The following is a 20869-nucleotide window of genomic DNA, read 5'->3' on the forward strand; positions in this document are numbered from 1 at the left end:
ATATCAAACTCTTATAATGATCTCAAACCTGGGATTGCCCTTCAAGTGATCGCGATCACCAACCCTATGTGTTCGGGCTGATATAAACTTTCGGGGCCAATCTCAGGTCCGACATTAGCATTAGGGCATGTTATTCTATATCTATATCTTTATATTTCAAATCAATCCATATGCTGTTTTATTTGAGTTCATATGCTCTTCGTGTGCTTCTTGCATGTTTTTGTATTGAAAATTATTATTTACAATACGCGGAATTGTACAACTCCCTGTGCCTCAGTGGTAGTTTGGAGGAAATATATGGTTGTCAATCCCGGTGCCGATGCAACCGTAAGACGTTTAACATAAATATTGATTGTTCCATCACCAAGTGCTAGATATCAGAAGTCCAATATCTACAAAATAGTGTACAATGAATGTAACGTATTATAGTAAATACGAGGTTTCCAGCATGTAAAAGACATTTAGTGTAAACTATATATTAAAGAATATCTAAGATTCATAGGGTATCATGGGATGTCAGTTGCGGAGTAAATATCATGTCATATCAACTATGAACAGAAGTTTCTGAGCAATAAGTAAATTATGTGCATTGTATCGGTAGAATTCAACAGCGAATATGTCAATGGTGCCCAGTCTGTACATGGTATATCGTAGGAAAATCAATGTGTAGAAGGTATACTATATATCAAACAATGTCCACACTACACAGGGTATATCAGTGAGTGTTCAGTATGTACAATGTATATCAGTGTCCAGTATCAACAGTTTATGTCAGTGTCCGGTATATGTAGTGTATATCAGTGTGTGCCCAGTGTGTACATTGACTATCAGTGAATGACCAGTATGTAAAGTGTATAATATATCCAGTATGTACAGTTTGTATCATTCTCCGATATGTATAGTCTATATTAGTGGATAGCCAGTATGTGCAGTTTAGATCAGTGTCCAGTGTGTACAGTATATGCCAATGAGTATCCCGTATGTACAGTGTATATCAGTGCCCAGTATGTACAGTGTATATCAGTGTCCAGTATGTACAGTGTATATCAGTGACCAGTATGTACACTAATTAAGTAAATAAGATATATACACTGCAACTCAGTATCCAGTATGTTAAATGTATACCGTATATCGGTGTTGATTATGTAAAGTGTATATCACTCTCCAACATGTACATAAATAAAGTAAATAAGAGGTATCCAGTATGTACAGTTTACATCATTATCCAGTATGTACAGTGTATATTGGTGTTCAATATGTGCAATGTACATTAGTGTTCATTATGTGCAGTGTATATTAGTGTTCATTATGTATAGTGTATACCACTGTCCAAGTATGCACATAGTATATCAGTGTTCAGTATGTAGAGTGCATATCAGTGTCAAGTATGTGTAATGTATATCAGTGTTCAGTATGCACAGTGTATATCAGTGTCCTGTATGTACGTGTATATCAGTGTCCAGTATGTACAGTGTATATCAGTGTCCAGTATGTACAGTGTATATCAGTGTCCTGTATGTACGTGTATATCAGTGTCCAGTATGTACAGTGTATATCAGTGTCCAGTATGTACAGTATATATCAGTGTTCAGTATGTACAGTGTATATCAGTGTCCAGTATGTACAGTGTATATCAGTGTCCAGTATGTGCAGTTTATATCAGTTTTCAGTATGTACAGTGTATATCAGTGAGTGTCGAGTATGTACAGTGTATATCAGTGTCCAGGTATATCTTTGTGCAATATGTACAGTGTGTAACAATGTCCAGTATGTACAGTGTATATCCCTGTCCAGTATGTACAGTATGTATATCAATGTCCAGTATGTACAGTGCATATCAATGTCCAGTATGTACAGTGTATATCAGTGTTCATTATGTTCTGTGTATATCAGTGTGTTGTATGTATATTGTATATCAGTACCTACTATGCACAGTTTATATCAGTGTCCAGGCTATACAGTATATGTCAGTAACTGTCCAGTATGTACAGTGCATATCAGTATCCAGTATATACAGTGAATATTGGTAGGTGTCTTTTATGTACAGTCGCTACAGTATATATTAATGTTCAGTGTGTACAATGTATATCAGTGTCCAGTATGAACAGTGTATATCAGTGTCCAGTATGTACAGTGTATATCAGTGTCCAGTATGTACAGTGTATATCAGTGTCCAGTATGTACAGTGTATATCAGTGTCCAGTATGTACAGTGTATGTCAGTGTCCAGTGTGTACAGTGTATATCAGTGTCCAGTATGTACAGTGTATATCAATGTCCAATATGTACAGGGTATATCAGTGTCCAGTATGTACAGTGTATATCAGTATCCAGTTTGCACAGTGTGTATCAGTGTCCAGTATGCTAAGTTTATTTTAGTGTCCAGTATGTACAGTGTATATCAGTGTCCAGTATATGCAGTGTATATTAGTGCCAAGTATGTACAGTGTATATCAGTGTTCAGTATATACATTGTATAGCAGTGTGTAGTATGTAAAGTGTATATCAATGTTTAATACGTACAGTGCATATCAGTGTCCAGTATGTACAGTGTATATCAGTGTCCAGTATATACAATATATATATTAGTTCACAGTATATACAATGTATATCAGTGTCAAATACATACAGTGTATATCTATCGTCTGTATATAAAGTGTATATCAGTGTCCAGTATGTACAGTGTATATCAGTGTCAAGTATGTACAGTGTATATCAGGGTCCAGTATGCATAGTGTACATCAGTTTTCATTTTGTACAGTTTATAGCATTGACCAGTATGTACAGTGTATACATGTATCAGTATCCAGTATGTACATGTTGTATCAGAGCAAAGTATATACAGTGTATATTGTTAAGTGCCTTGTATGTACAGTGTATATCAGTGTTAAGTGTGTAAAGTGTATACAAGTGCTCATTCTGTACAGTGTATATCAGTATGTGCGGTATATTCAGTGTACAGTGTATATTAGTGTCCAGTATGTACAGTGTATATTAGTGCCCATTATGCACAGTATATATAATTACCCAGTATGTACAATGTATATCAGTGTCCAGTATGTAAAGTGTATATCAGTGCCCAATATGTACAGTGTATATCAGTGTCCAGTATGTACAGTGTATATCAGTGTCCAGTATGCACAGTGTATATCAGTGAGTGTTCAGCATGCACAGTGTATACCACTGTCCAGTATGTACAGTGTATATCAGTGCCCAGTATGTACAGTGTATAACAGTGTCCAGTATGTACTGTATATATCAGTGTCAAGCATGTACAGTATATACCAGTGCCCAGTATGTAGAGAATTTATCAGTGTCCAGATTTACAATGTATATGAGAAAATGACCAGTATGTGTATAGCATATGAGGAAGTAAATATCATTTGTAATATATTTTAGGAACTTTTAATGTACTAGGTACCTGTTATTAATTTTCAATTTGAAATTTGAGATAAATCATGTACCTTTCTTTTGAAAGATACAAATGATAAGATAATGAATTTCTTTTTGTTTTAAATAAATATCTACTCGTGATTCACAGTTTTGTACAAACATCTGTTATACTACTTTTATCTTTTCCGATCATGCAGAAAAGGATAATAGTGACGTGTTCCTATAAATATAAACAAATGAATATATTGAAAATAGGTTTGTATTTAGCTTATCTGTGACTGCAAATACGTCTCGTCACTTATTTTTTATCAAAGGTATATGTTGTGGATGCTTTAAAGTCACGGCATGGCAAATTTGCAAGTATATATCATTTTATAATGAAATCAATAATATAAATGATGGTTTTTATTTGGTAAATTAAAGTAGGATTTGACCCCATGACAATCTGAGTTTCCTGACCATTGACGATTGAGACGGTCTGACTGTTACATTTATCTAATCTCAGATTATCCCTGATCTATCTGTTATTTTCTTTGACGGTCGGTGAAAAGCAGAAAGCGAATACAAGTCATCTGAACCTTTAAGGAGGTGTTAGACAAACTGAATTATCTGGCTTTTGGAGTTTGAGCCGGTTTGAACGTCACACTTGTAATTGTGAGGGTTTTTTTCTCGTTGTTTATATCCCACGAACACTAAAAAAGAAATAGAAGAAAATAAAAGAATAATATTTTCCACAAATGTTTCCAGTACTTGTTGATTTTTAGTCTATGCCAAATCTGTCTTAAACACGTTTATATGTACATAAATTATAAAGGAGTAAACAAGTTATCAAAAGGCTTTTTTTCTACTTTTGCAGGATGGGAAATTTGTCGGATTGAATCCAAAAGACATTAAAATATCCGTCATTTTGTTAATTGTAATGAATGATAATAGTTTTAGAAATAGCAAAAATGTCTAATAAGCAGATTAAATCCCAACACAGTTTTTGGAACGCTGGAGCTACGTACATGGGCCCCTGACATGTAAGGTTTCACCTGCGACCCATTGTGAATCTCAATGTGAGGTCTCCAGACCTCTGCATAATAAATGAATAATAAAATACTTAAACATTGCAGATTCTGGATTTGTCGCTGCATACTGCCCCAACCCTCTCTCGTCTTTATAACCTCACCTTTTGATATTGGAAATTTCGAATAAAAACGGTTTTCTATTTATGTACATTTAGAACGAGAACCTTTACTACTGAGGATGGAAATATTTCCCCAACAACATTGATAAACGCCCTCAATACAACAACAAATATATCGAGTACACTTACCACGCCTAGAGAACAAGGATTTGTCGATGTCGGGGTGATCATTGGAAGTGTCCTGTCCGTCGTCATTGTACTTGGTATTTTACTAGCTGTCGTAATCTGGAGATGTAGAAGGAGAATATACTCAAGCCTACCCGGTATTTTTAATTAAGAACGCTTGTCAAAGGAAATGCATGATTTCAGCTTCTCCACCGTCAACTTCCCAAATTTATGTAGCAATATTCCATTATCATCTGCATATGGTGTTTATTTATCTCAAATCATTTAATATGCAAGAGATTGTTCTGCGTATAATCAGTTTTTAAATCGAGGTAAGCTACTGACAAACAAGTTGATGGTACAGGGGTTTCAACAGTCTCGATTGAAGTCAGCATTTCCCAAGTTCTATGGTCTTTATAACCATCTAGTTCGTCAATACAACATATCACTGATCGCCCTTTTTTTTTTTTTACTAGCAGTCATAGTCTGTAGATGGAGACAAAAGAGAAAACGGAGGAGGAGATATTCAAGTGTTCCCGGTATGTTTAAATAAAAACGCTTGTAAAAAGAAATACAGGTTCATGATATTAAACAGTTTACCTTGCTTGCATTATATTGCAATTCTCTAGAAATGCAATTCTTTCCTTTTCCTTTGTAGTCAAAGAAATAGAGTTGGATGAGAGAAGATCGAGTAAGATTATCTTAGACCAATTCATAGGAGATAGTAGAAAACACCATGTATGCTATTAGCATTTTTGAACCCCAACGATTTCAGAATTCTTAAGCTTTTAAGAATAGCTAACCATCCTTTTTTACAATAGGGATAATGTCTGCTATATTTTCAAATAACTTGTCTCTGAAAGCTATATTTATTTTAAGAATGTTTGTCATAGGAAATACATGTATATGATACGAATTGATTTACCTTTGCTTTATATCATGGCATTTTTATTGGGTCTGAATTCTTACCCGTTTTTAGTAGGTGAAGATCAAGAGTTACCTGAATATAGTAAGGTTATTTTAGATATATAAGAAACAGTAGTACAAACTATATATACTATCAGGCTTTTTGGACTCCATATATTCCAGAATTCTTAAGATTTCAACTATAACTAAGCATCGTTTTCTTTTATAACAGGGATCATGTCTGCTATAAATATACGGGTACCTATAAAATGCGAAACTAAATCGAAAATAAACGAAACGAAATATGCCGAAACAAAACGAAATCTGCCGAAACAAAACAGATTTTTATAAACGAAATGTGTGATCATGATAATAAAAAAAGTATCTCACGTCCCTGTGAAAGTTACCACATTTCAATGAGATTCACTTTCCTGTTAATATGGTCTTTCTGGTTGACTGACACATTTTAAGCGGTCGATCGCTTATCATCAAACAAAGCTTGAAGAAGCTGGTGTCTGAGAAAGTGAAAAGCAGGAAGATGTTTAACCTCTTATTTAATCTCCGACTGCTGAGGTTTGAGTACTTTAAGTAATGGAAAAACAACATACAGTACCATAGTATATGAACACAATTCTGAAAGATATATATCATTGAAAATTATTCGATAAAAGATACATAATGTAGCTCTATATCGGTGGGATATTGCTAAAACGGCGGATTGAAAACAGAACGGACAACGGAAAATAGTTCATGTAATGATATTAGGAGGAGGTCGATATTTTCTAAAATCAAAAGGCTTATGAACAAGCGAAACAGAAATGATAAAGATAACGGGAAGACATATTCAGGATCCACCGTTTGATATATCATATACAGTACTGCCAAGGTACTACTATAATGTAAAACACAACATTGCCGTAAAAGGAGTTGACCACATTAAGTTAACCAGACTACTTAGATCAAATTGTACTCCTTTTACAATATGCAAGGTGAAGATAACGAACAGTGATCAATCGCATAACTCCTATAAGCAATACAAAATAGATAGTTGAGCAAACACGGACCCCTGGACACACCAGAGGTGGGATCAGGTGCGTAGGAGGAGTAAGCATTCCCTGTTGACCGGTCACACCCGCCGGGAGCCCTATATCCTGATCAGTCAAAATCAGTGTGCCAAGAATGCTTAACAATCGGTATGAAAGACGTCAAACAGCATTTGACCCAATGCGAGGTTGTATTGACGAACTAGATCGTTATACCGACCATAGAATTTGCGAAATGCTGACTTCAATCGAGACTGTTGAAATCCCTGTACCATCATCTTGTTTGTCAGTAGCTTACCTCGATTTAAAAACTGACTATACGCAGAGCAAGCTCTTGCATATCGAATCAGTTGAGATATATTAACACCATTTGCAGGTGATTAAGGAATATTGCTACATAAATATGGGAAGTTGACGATGGAGAAGCTGAAATCATCCCTTGTGTCATACAGTTGAGTTGTCAGTTTGCCGTTAATGTCTACTTTCAATAAAATATCTAAGTATGAAGCAGAAGTGGACGACTCTGTGGTGTCCTTTATTTCGAACTCACAGGGATATATCAAATCTACATATGAATGAAAGCTATTATTGTTAATAGACATAACGCCATCGATGCAAGGTGAAGATAACGAACAGTGATCAATCTCATAACTCCTACAAGCAATACAAAATAGATAGTTGGGCAAACACGGACCCCTGGACACACCAGAGGTGAGGGATCAGGTGACATAACGTGATCGATATATCTAAATGTCGAATTGAAGGCGACAGCGAGATATTTTTTCTTCTTGCGTAGACGTTTTTGAATAAATTCTGCTTCATATGAATACAGAAACAGTTCAGCTAACAAAGGAGCACAATTCGTGCCCATGTGAATTCCAACAGTAACCTAGGAAGACCTAATCACCAAAAACCACGAAGATATTGTCAATGAGGAACTCTAGTATAGGGTATTTTTCTCAAAATCGACTGTATCTCTGGTCCCTATGTCAAATATAAAATAAAGATCTTCACAAATACTAGTAGTTATGATCTATACCGCATTTTACTGTATCTTTTATTTTGCGCCTATCAGGAGTAAACGCTTGTTTTTCAATAATGTATATCATGGAATGTTTCTGTCTTAAAAGCTCATGTTCCAGTTCATAAACGGGGTTTTTGAAGTTCTCCTTTATTCATTTTGAAAGAGTTCAGACACTAATTTTACACACGAGCGACTCAAACCACGGCCATAGAAGTACCGTTACGCTGAATGCAGTTCACTACGTAGAGCCCAGGTAAATGGTATACTTAAGCAAAAAGCGAGTATAATTCATCCTACAGTCCAGATAATTGGTAGAGTTGAATTCATCTCACATAAGCATCCACGGAATATAATTTCATAGTCAATTTCTCATGATATTATTTCTAGGATATATAGAGAAAGGCAGATATTGGTTTCATTAATTTGTTCAATATAAAATAAAGACATTGACCTAAAGTAACATACAATTAATATTACTGATAAAAAAAGCATAATCAAAATATGACCATTGTAAATTGCACACACAGTAAACGTTTATATAACCATTACAACTTTGACTGCAACATTACAATAAAGTAGAGGACTTGTAATCAAAATAATTACGTATAACATCTCCTTGTGGAAATGGTATTGCTTAAATATAGAAATAACATGAAATGCGGAAGATATCAGCTGGATGTACATCATCAAAACGTATCACTGCTTTAACAACATAGGTAACCGCAGTAGATTTATACCTAAATTGAAAAACCATTATTGGATATATGAAATTACCAACTAAATGAAAGAACCAGTAACATGACAAAAGAAAACTTTACTCAGCCAACTCAGTCCACATTCGCAATATAACTTACGGTAAATTGAATTTTAAGATTGTATTTAGCAAAACGATCAATGAGAAATGATAAAACGAATAAATACAAAGAAAAAATAATATTTCTACTATCACATATTTATTGACAATAATAATTTTTATTGATAACTCCGCGGTGGTTTAGAAGTTAGAGCGTTCGCCCCGCATGCGGAAGGCTGGGGTTCAAATCCCGGCCGCGGCAGACCTAAGTCGTTAAAACAGGTACTGACGCAGTTTCATCGCCAAACGCTCGGAATCAGGTGTTAATGTCACGGGTCCTCGGATATGACATTTTAAATGGATATCCCGTGTCACAGTAGGTTTGACACGCTAAAAAACATTCACTGTTCAATGGCTCTAAGGGCCGAGCATTAATTCAATTTGAATCCCTTCGTCGGTCTTGGTGACGTCTACATATAAGTGAAAAATTCTCAGGAGAGGTGTTAGACAAAATACAATCAATCCATTTTATATATCCTAATGAACACGAAATAAAAGACACCACTTCGATATCTATTGAACATAAATATCAAAGGCAAACTAACAACGGGATGATTCCAGCTTCCTTATCGCCAACGTTTTATGTCCATATAGCAATATTCTATTAGAACCTGCATTGTTGTCTATACATCTCATTTGATTCGATATGCAAGAGCGTGCTCTGCATATGATCAGTTGTTAAATCGGGGCAGAACAAATTGATGCTTCGAGGGTTTCAACAGTACCTTTTTAAGTCATCATTACGCAATTTCTGTCTTCATTATAATGATCGACTTTACCAATACAATATATCATTCGGGTCAAATGTCATTTGATACGTGTCATACGGTTTGCTAGGCCGTTCATACCACACTTATTTTGATTACGGATTACTTCATGAGAAATAGCAATACATGCTATGTATGACAGCGGTGTTTTTGAATAAGTGCACATGACCTACACATTGAAAGAGAAAGATATGAATTTGTAAAAAGCAACACTGGTAAGAAGATTATCCTGGAAAGAACGAAAAGAATATGCTCTGAAATATATGTCTTAATTATATAGAAGATGGATATCATTTCCTCGCGGATTGCCAATTATATGTTGAAGAGAAATATCATGGGTTTTTTTATGAAATGCCCGAGCTCAACAAACATTTAATCTAATTAACAAATATGGGCAAATTTACTTGTTTGATGATTAATAAAGACATACCAGTAATTGTAATACTGAGTGAGCATCTAGTTACATGTATATCTTTAAAAAAAAAAGAGGTGATACATTAAAGCTGAAAAATCCTTCTAAATTATCATGCATATGTTGGTATAACACTGACATTGTATATCTACTAAAGTATACACCCGATTTGAAAATTACATATGCACTTGTTAACCCATATGCTACATCTATATGTAGTTTCTAGTTAATGCAATACTCTCTGAATTTTTTTGCTTTATAAACTGGCTTTGCTTTTATGCCCAGTGGACCCAAACTTGTAATAAATTTATCATTTTTACCAATGAATGTTACATTTGAAGCTATCAAATTTTGCTATATGTCAAAACTGGGATTTTAAAAAGTTTTGCACGGCTATAATAATGATAACTAGACAGAAGGAGGTCTTCTGTTTGAGTCTGTAATTATACATAGCAATAAATACAATTCAGATGCCGGTTCTGACACTAATTTAACAAGCAAACAAAAGACAAAGGGCGTTATCCTCTACAGAGCTACACCACGCTCTTCCATATTGTAACACAATATCTACATGGACCTCTGTATATCTGAATTCATCAGCTCTCTGTCTGCCTTTGGGTTGAAAGTGGTTTGCTAAACACCCATGTAAGCACTGAAATTAATTTCATAAAAACTACCAACTTGCAACTAAACTGGAAACCGAGAACTCACAAGTAACATGACCGTGCTAGACTAATTACTAACACTCATGAACTATCAGAATACAAACAAAACACGCTTACCGGAAAAAAGATGTGCCCTGCGAACAAACTTTTAATTCAGTAGTTATATTTCTCCAAATGTCCTATATAAAATCTGACAGGAAAATAATCATCCCCTGATCTTCTAGGACCTGTCAACGTGTCACCCGGCTGATGTCGTTACCGTTCCCTATCTGACTTACAGCCAGCCAAACCGGTCTCTTTTATGCTAGCACCTGAAAATACCTCACACCCGACTTACTCTTATGATAACTCATTCGCATCAAAATCAAAACAAACGAAAAATGCAAAACGCTAAATCAGCGAAATTGAATCAACTTCATTACAATGATCAATTAATTCAAAATTATATATTTTTAACACCCCCACTCCCCACCCCCCATTTTCCTGTTGGAAAAAAACATGTTACGTGCCTGTATATATCCATATACTCATTAATAATATATTTATAATATTTTAAGTAGATTGATAACCCTTGACTATAACGCTAATTTCCAGTAATAAATACATAATTATACAGATGCTTTTAATTTTCTGTCATGCATGTAGCTGTAAGACCTTTAACATTGCTAAACAATTATTCATGAACCCAAGAGAAGACTTGAACATTCTATCAAATATGACAGTCATGAATGGTAATCATGACGTCTTTCTTTAAAACTATACAAAAATGACGTCACAATTTTCCCTATGACGTTTTAAAATTGTTTGCATAGAACGGCTCATTTGAAATATATCAAATGCATATAATTTTGTTTGGTCCGCATTGTACGTTGTCAATGTAAACACGGTTCAATATTATTTTTTTGATGTGTATTGTATTAAACTGTTGGATTAACCAATATACCTCAATACTTTTTTTTCGGTTGCTTTCTGTTCTTATATAGATCCAATAACGGGTCAGCGATCTGGGAAAAGTTGTGAATAAAACGGCGATAATACCCTGCGAAGCCAAGGAATGATTTCAATTATGTCACTGTATTGTACACTTTTCAGTTTTCAATATACTTGATCTTATCGTCGTCCGTGGATATCCCGTCGTTACTCACTACATGGCCCAGATATCTCACAAAAGATTGAACAAAAACTTGCACTTGCGCATTTTCAACTTTAATCCATGCTTGTGGAGAATATCAAACACTTTATGAAGGCGATCTATGTGTTCACATAACGTTTTAGAATACACTATGATGTTGTCTAAAACTCTAATAGAATGTTGAATACGTCCTCCCTGAAACAATGTTGCATGGAACGCTGGAATATCGCAGGTGCGTTTGTAAGTCCAAAGGGCATTATGAAAGGAGTAGTGAAAGCGGTTTTATCCTTATCTTCATCAGCAAAAGCTCTCTGATTGTATCCAGATGTAAGGTCAATATTTGAGAACATAGATGACCCATATTAAACACCAAATGTTTCTTCTACTCTGGGTAACAGGTATTTGTCTTTCACCGTTTTTTTTCAATGAGCTTACGATAACTCACGCAAATTCGTAAGGAGTTATCCCTCTTGCAAACTAAAACAATAGGTGAAGCGAATGGACTAGTTCTCTCGCGAATGACATCATTGTTCAGTAACTTTCGAATAGTTTGTTTCACTTCCTCAAACTGGGACTGTGGAATGCGTCTGTACTGCTGTGAGATAGGCGTATTGTCCGTGAGACGGGAAATATATCATCTGGTAATTCGAACTCCGAAATAGGGGCAGTCATTTCTGAAACTTCAAAATGCTGAATGAATACTTCCTTTGTATTTCCTACATGTACATGATTGAAACCGATGTCAGAACGTTCAGATTTAATTTCACATTTGAACACTGTCCCTATCATAGTACGTGATTTAACGCAAGCGTCCTCATTACCAACATTAGCTGCACGGATCCACATTTGTTATTTTGTGGTTTCAGTACAAATATTTACGGTGCAGAATATTTTATGTAGAGGTACAGCATTATTCAGTGGGTTAGCTACAACGTTGTCGTCAGTATGTGGTCCTGTGCCTGGTATCACTACAGCGGTATTTGCAGAGATATACACTGATGCAGTTCCGAGGACTCTTGCACAACCACAAACAGACTTTCGCTCACCCGCATTTTTTGTCACAGATACTTCACTAAAAAATCCGTCAATACCAACATAGCCCAGAATGTATCTACATGCACTGATTATGTTCATTCCGATAATCCAGTAAGCGGCCCCCTTCCGTTTATGTGTATTCTTATCACTGAAGTCCTTCACTAGTATTAAGAAACCACACTGAGGTATATGTCCATTGAAATTAACATCAACACTGTATTTCAATGTAACCAACGTGAGGAATGGCTAGTCCGTTAGCAGCTTTTACCTGCAAATGGCAAGTCGGGTTCAAGGTTTTTCCAAGCGGTTCAATGTATTTCCGGTAAAACATTTCAGTTACATTAGGAACCGTCGATCCAATATTCACTAAACATTGAATAGTTAAATCCAAAACGTTAATATCCATCATTCGACACTTTCCTACCATAGCACATAAATAGTATACGAAGAGTCCTGAAGACAGTCATCTATTAACAAACTCGAATCAATAGATGGTAATTGTTTCCTGAAATGTCCCTGTTGTCTGTTTTCGCTCTACAAAATTTCTTAACATGACCAATTTTTCCTTATTTAAAGCACTTCGGACTCTTGCTATAACGGCGTTCCGTAGAATTTTCCATTACACTGTGATCTTTATGGAAATGAAACATATACTTTGATATAGAAATAGCATACCATAAAATGCGGAAGATAGCAGCTGGTTGTAGCTCATCCAAACATATTACTGTTCTAACAACATAGGTAAACACGACAGATTTATACATATACTGAAAAACGATTATTGGATAAAGAAATATGAAATGGCCAATGGAGTCAAAGAACCAATGAAATAACATAATAAAACTTTACTCAGTCAACTCAATCCAGATGCGGAATAGAGCTTACGGTTAATTGAATTAGCAAAACGATAAATGAGAAATAATAAAACGAATAAATGCATAGAGAAATTCATATTTCTATTATCACATATCTGTTGACAAAAATCATTTTTATTGATAACACCGCGGTGGTTTACAAGTTAGAGCGTTCACCCCGCATGCGGAAGACTGAGGTTCAAATCCCGGCCGCGGCAGACCTAAGTTGTTGAAACAGAGAGTGACAGTTCCATCGCCAAACGCTCGGTATCAGGTGTGAATGTCACGGGTCCTCCGAGATGACCTTATAAATGGATGTACCCTGTACGTATACAGATGAGTGAAAAATTCCCGATAGAGACGTTTAAAGGGACTGATTCACGATTTTACCCAAACTTTTTGTTTTTCACTTTTGATGACCAGAATCTACTGTCTAATGTGTTCAAAAGATTTCACACAAAAATTAAGATTATACATCATCACATAGGCTCATTTTACAGAGTTTATTCTTTGTTTTGTAAACAAAGACTGCGATATACTATTGTTTACATTTTCAAAAGAAATGGATATCGATCTAAGTTTATTATATCTTACACATTTCAAGCATTTTTGAGGTAAAATGTGTCATCTAAAAGTTAAAATTTGTGACTATGCAAAATTAAGATGCATTATATTACATATTTTACTTGTTTGTTTGTTTACATAAAAAGACTCGAGTCTTTGTTTACATAACACATATTTAAGGCTAAAATCTTGCTTTCATTCTTGCATTCAGAAGGTCAAAATGTTGTCTGTCAACATTAAATGAGTTATATTTCTAATGTGTAACATCAAAAATGAAAAATATTTTTATCAAAAATCGTGAACCAGTCCCTTTAATTAGATACAATCAATCCATTCGATATATCCAATGCTAACACGAAATAAAAGACGTCACAAAGTCCTCCACATTAGCTCCGTACTAAGATTTCTATAGAACATTAATATCAACGGCAAACTAACAGCTCAATTTTATGACAACGTGATGGATTCAACTTCCTTAGCGCCAACGTTTTATATCCATGAAGCAATACTCCATTAGCACCTGTATATGGTATCGATGTCTCAACTGATTCGATATGCAAAAGCTTGTTCTGCAGATGATCAGTTCGTAAATCGAGGCAGAACAAATTGATGTTACAAGGGTTTCAGCAGTACTGCTTTAGGTCATCATTACGCAAATTCTGTCGTCATTATAACGATCGACTTGTTCAATACAACTTGCCATTAGGTCAAATGCTATCTGATCCGTTTCATACCGTTTGTTAGGTCGTTCATATCACACTTATTTTGATTACGGATTACTATTTTTGTCTGATCAACATATGGCTTACAGTGTGTGTGACCAGTCGACATGGTGCTCGTACTCCTCCTAGGCACTTGTTCTTATTTACCAAACTCTCTCTCTCTCTCTCTCTCTCTCTCTCTCTCTCTCTCTCTCTCTCTCTCTCTCTCATGCGTATTCAATATCTTAAGTAACCAGTACGAAATGATTTGATTATTAAAGATGATGGCATTGATCAATAAAAAAGAAAAATATTGCATACCTTTGAGTATATACATGTAGATCTAGTAAAACTTACGTTACCAAATTCTATCGTATACTAAGTTTCAACAGGTTGTATTATATCTATGACAAAAACAAGGTTTTATTTCTTCGATTTTATGGAAAAAACTTTCAAAAGTATGCAGGGAGGGGTGTGTGTGTGTTATAGGTGCATTTCACGTTTATTTCTGTCGAAATTATGCAATTAGTACCAAGGAGTTAAATAGTAATCGTTTTAAAAACAACATACACCTAGAATTAAAAGCACAATGAAAGCATGTGATACAACAGGGGCTAAGCCCGTTTTGGGCCCGAACTCTGTGATACCATAAATATTACAGAGTTCGGGCCCAGAACGGGCTTAGCCCCTGTGTGTGATACAATCAGGCACGTAGAATTGTAGAGAGAGAGAGAGAGAGAGAGAGAGAGAGAGAGAGAGAGAGAGAGACGTTGACTTCATAATATTGCCTAAAATCTCTTGACAAGTAAATTCCAACAATAAAAAATTAATCCAAAGCTCGAGGGAGAAGGCGGCAAGGGCTGATTTTTCAGTTCCATTCATAGGTTAAATTTTACATTCCACTACCATTCACAATAATGCTTTTTTATCAAGGGGGGGGGGGGTATCCGACCATACATGTAGATCTTTCTCTGCACGTAAAAATAACCTAGTTTGTATGTAATGATAAGAGGGCACAGACCGATTGTTGCTAGGAGTCTAGTCTGATGATTGTTTTTTCTCCTCATTTGAGTAATTGAAGTGCAAGAAGAGGTGGGGGTTGATGTACACAAAATCTAACTTTCAAAAGGTTAATCACACGCGAAAAAAATATTTTAACAAAAATATTACACTATAGACATACCTATTTGAGATAATCAACATGCTTTATTTATTGACACCTAGTGTACATTTAGTCTTTGCTTAGTGTATAACCCGATGAAAGAAATAAAACCCACAAAAATGTGCGTAAACAAATGCATTTCATATTTCCAGAAATGTGATTGTGACTGGAACTAAACTTACGCGGACCACAGAGAGAGAGAGAGAGAGAGAGAGAGAGAGAGAGAGAGAGAGAGAGAGAGATGATACTAGTCCTGTACATGCATGTTACTAAGAAAGTAAAATCAAAAGATGCATACACTTAAAGCGCTAGATAGTGGTTTGTTAAAATAATGATATTTTCATATCATAGATCTATAAATGAAACAATTCAAAAATGCAATCATTCAATGGGATTAACAAAATGGCGATCACGGCCTCCATTGACAATGATATTGGAATCGTACAAGAATTCCAAATATTCATTTGCATTAAACAATGCAGCATATATATCAAAGATAATAATTTTTTACAGAGTTACCTATAGTTATCTAAAAAAAAAACCTCCTTCCCATCTATCGCGGCCGGCGACAATATATTCCAATGGTTTATATTGTCTCCGACGACAGTATGTACTGTGATGCAAAAATATGCCTTCTCTCGGTGAATATTATCGTCGGCGACAATATGTAGTATATGTACAAACGGACAATATGTACAGTGAGGGTACGTGCATATCGTCGCCGAGGATAATATGTGTCAAACGACAATCATAGTGTGTACTTAACGGTGGAATTACAGGAATCTTGAACTTTCAAATTTATACACAATTTCACTAGGCATTATGAAAGTTTAACTTTATTAGTTTATATTATCATAAAAGTTCTAAAATTTAATTGATTTAATTAATTGATAACGCAGAAACCTACAATAATAAATCGCCGTCTGTCGCGGCCAGAATTCGAACTCCGGCATTCCGCGAGCGTTCGTCCCGCATGCGGAAGGCAGGGGTTCGAATCCCGACAGCAACAAACCTAAGTCGTTAAAACAGGAAGTGACAGTTCCATCGACAAACGCTCGGCATCAGGTGTGAATGACACGGGTCTTCGAATATTACCTTTAAAACGGATGGTCCATGTCACAGTACGTGTGGCACGCTAATTTAAAGAACGCTCACTGCTCAATGGTCATAAGCGCCGAGCATAGACCTAAATTTAAAGTCCTTCAACGGTCTTGGTGACGTCTCCATATGAGTGAAAAATTCTCGACCGAGACGTTAAGCAAGATACTATCAATCAATCATTCCTTTGTACTTTAAATGCATGAATAAACTTTCGCTCAGTAAGTTATTTGGAAGGTTTTGAATGGAAAGTGATTTCTTATATTTCTCTTCGTGGTCTTTGGTGATCAGGTCTTCCAACAGTCTGTTGGAATTTCCATGGGCACGAATTGTGCTCCTGTTTTATATTCATATGAAGCAGAATTTATTCAAAAACTTCTACGTGAGAAGAAAAAAACTCTCGCTGTGACCTTCAATTCGACTTTTAGATATATCGAAGACGTTTTGTCTATTAACAATGATAGATTTCAGTAATATGTCGATTTGATACATCCCTGTGAGCTCGAAATAAAGGACACCACAGAGTCGTCCACTTCTGCTTCATACTTAGATATTTTATTGAAAGTAGACTTTAACAGCAAACTAACAACTCAACTGTATGACAAACGGGATGATTTCAGCTTCTCCATTGTCACATTTATGTAGCAATATTCCACTATCACCTGGATATGGTGTTTATATAGCTCAACTGATTCGATATGCAAGAGCTTGTTCTGGGTATAGTCAGTTTTTAAATCGAGGTAAGCTACTGACAAACAAGTTGATGGTACAGGGATTTCAACAGTCTCGATTGAAGTCAGCATTTCGCAAATTATATGGTCGGTATAACGATCTAGTTCGTCAATACAACCTCGCATTGGGTCAAATGCTGTCTGACGTGTTTCATACCGATTGTTAAGCCGTTCTTGGCACTCTGATTTTGACTGCGGATAACTCCGTTTACCTGATCAGGATATGGGGCTCACGGCGGGTGTGACCTGTCAACAGGGGATGCTTGCTCCTCCTAGGCACCTGATCCCACCCCTGGTGTGTCCAGGGGTCCGTGTTTGCCCAGCTATCTACTTTGTATTGCTTGTAGGAGTTATGAGATTGATCACTGTTCGTTATCTTCACCTTGCATTTAAAACAGCATCCAAAACACACTGACGGAATGAGGAGAGGAGAGCTTATATAAAGAAAAAATATGTGACCAATATTCACATATTTTTCTTGTAACAAAGAGATCTTTTCTCGTAATTACGAGATAATTATCTCGTAATAACCAAATCTTGTCTTGTAATTACGAGAATGTGGAATGTAAATTTATTTTTATATGATACTAATAGGTTTTCGTAGTTTTCCATTGAATCATAGAAAATAATAGTGATTGACTATATTCATTGGATAATTCAACTTCAAATAGACAGAATTCGGTGCTGTTCCTGTTAATAATATTGATATCAAAGCAAAACAGAAACAATTAGAAAAATATTTATGATAAAAATTATGGGGTAATCGAGTTTGTTTTTTAAAGAAAAAAAAGTCAAAGTTTGCTAAAAATCATTAAAGCAGCAGTGTTTTAACAAATAACGTTACAACTACTCACGACGTCATTCAACAACGTAATTTACTTTTCATGCAACTCTTCAAAAATAACTCAAAACGTTATTGACACCTAGTTTTGAAGGGGAAACCAAATATATATGTACAAAATAATCAATTATTTTAGAAATATATATAGCAAAATTTCTTAATATATATAAATATGTACATGTATTGCCCTGTATATCTTGATTGTGTTGCACGGCTAATAATTGAAATTCTGTTCTTCTTTTGTGATCGCATGGTCGCAGTAATAATGAATAAACTAATATATCTTTTATTTTCCAATCCCATTAAAGCTATTCTTTTTTCAATTTGATATAGTTTGATCATATCTCAATATTCTATTCTAACCAGAAATACTACTAAAAGTAGTTTCTTTTTTAGAATATACTTATGTTTATTCAACACCACCTCCCCACTCACATACTCACTTGCACAAGCCAAACAACCCATCAAAACATGAACGCGGTTTAAAACTACAATTATTTTTAACTTGTATTACTACTTTTTCTAAGTTCCGACAAATTCGATTCCTTTTCTTGTTCTTTTAACATAAAATAGTTTTGAGTCCCCGTTGCAGCGTTTGAAATAAGCGTGAGCCCGACCGTCCGAGACGCATACATTTTACCACGGACGAATAAATCCCCTGGTATAGACGCCCTATATCGGACGTGGTAAAATTTCCGCTAAATAAAATTCAGATGAATCGACTTCATTATTGCATCTGTAACAAAATAAACATACCTCGTCAATCTGGTATATTTTACTGCATATTCTACCGTATATCAAAATGTTAATGAAATATAACTTGTACTAGAAACGAATTAGGTTCATCGTAATTCGCTAAAAGATAGATACATGTAGTAATTCATGCAAAAGTATTTTTTTAAAAATGCAGTTATTTTATCAGGGCTAGTAAGTCTTTTTTTACAAGCTGTCAGCAGTAGTATTTGTTAGATCTTAAAGATGTAGACCATTACAATGCCCGTAGTCCCATTGAGCTTACATACAAATTATGGTTGAGTGACTGGGCTTTTTAAACATTTTGATGTGACCGGGGGCGTCTCTAGTATTTAACGTAGCTAAATTTCTTCCCTGAAATGATTTCCGGTCACTATATATGTTGGCCCACGGATACTTGCGAGAGATTTGTTGAGAAAGTCCATGACATTTGACGGTTAAACATTTGACCTGATGACAAATAACGTCTACATCTTTAAGATCTAACAAATCCCCGTATTGAAATCTCACGGACATTGCACACTCTTAACGACTCTCCGTATCTTTAGGTTAGCCGATTGAACCATAAAATGAAAAGATTATGTTTTTATCCTACGAAGTTTTCTATCAATAATTCATTTATTATTCACACCGACAATATTGTTGTGTTCATCTCTCGTCGATCTCTCATCCCCAATCAATAGCTCATTTATTATTCATATTGAACTGACCAGCAATTATATCGATTTTGAACGACTCTCCGTATCTTTAAGTTAGCAGATTGAAGCATAAAATGAAAAGATTATGTTTTTATCCTGCGAAGTTTTCTATCAATAATTCATTTATTATTGATAAACTGACCGACAATATTATTGTTTTCATCTCTCGTCGATCTCTTTATCCAAATCAATAAGTCATCTATAATTCATAACCAACTATTATATTGATTTTTCCCCACTGACCAGCAATAGTACTTATTGATGTTTTTATTTTTCTCTTCGGAGGGGCCCAATGTAAGGGGACATTTTTCAGCGAATAATTATATAATATCCTCTCAGGTACCCCTTTCATCACGTGATAAATTTCTAAACCTGACAATCTATATGTCCTTCTAAATTCTGATTGGTTCCTTTTCTCACCCTCTGGCTTCTAATTGGTCGATTCCCTTACGTCCGCCCCCTTGGTTGACCTCTCCACCAATAGAGGACAATTTCGGCGAAAACTTGAGGATTATATTGAGCCACTCTATACTACTATCAGCCCTGCATGTCTAGCTAATTTTACAGCGAGTTTCAAACACTCCCCGATGTGTGCAGTTGTAAGGTTCAACTTTGCTATAATACATGTATTGTTTACTTGCTGTTCCCCAATACCGTCATTCATTTGTAATTATGCTCTCTCTCTCTCTCTCTCTCTCTCTCTCTCTCTCTCTCTCTCTCTCTCATACACGTCAAATTTCGGGGCGGGGGGGGGGCTTTAAAGTATAGGCTAGACAATTCCTGTTCACTTTTTCCCAGAAATGTTTTCAGAGACATTTGCAGCAGAGCACATTGAAACATTAGTTCTTTATAGTATTTCTCAGCCCAATGCTTTTAATTATTCAATGATGTCCAATCTTCACGAAATTTGTAAGATGGGTAGGAATAAAATTATGAACCCGTCA

General features: G+C 35.4%; 2 protein-coding genes across 2 annotated transcripts in view; both read left to right on the forward strand.

Annotated features, from left to right (window-relative positions):
• LOC125673012 (uncharacterized) overlaps positions 1-20869 on the forward strand; it is a 1263960-nt gene that overhangs the window by 686377 nt on the left and 556714 nt on the right. The window lies entirely within an intron of this gene.
• LOC130053659 (uncharacterized) overlaps positions 1-20869 on the forward strand; it is a 74558-nt gene that overhangs the window by 7880 nt on the left and 45809 nt on the right. Inside the window, exons 5-8 of the mRNA XM_056161039.1 lie at positions 4618-4844; positions 5163-5225; positions 5345-5377; positions 5666-5695. Of these exons, the coding sequence (XP_056017014.1) occupies positions 4618-4844; positions 5163-5225; positions 5345-5377; positions 5666-5695 (353 nt within the window). The remainder of the gene's footprint in view (positions 1-4617; positions 4845-5162; positions 5226-5344; positions 5378-5665; positions 5696-20869) is intronic.

This window comes from Ostrea edulis, chromosome 3 (genome assembly GCF_947568905.1).
Source record: "Ostrea edulis chromosome 3, xbOstEdul1.1, whole genome shotgun sequence".
Classification (NCBI taxonomy): domain Eukaryota; kingdom Metazoa; phylum Mollusca; class Bivalvia; order Ostreida; family Ostreidae; genus Ostrea; species Ostrea edulis.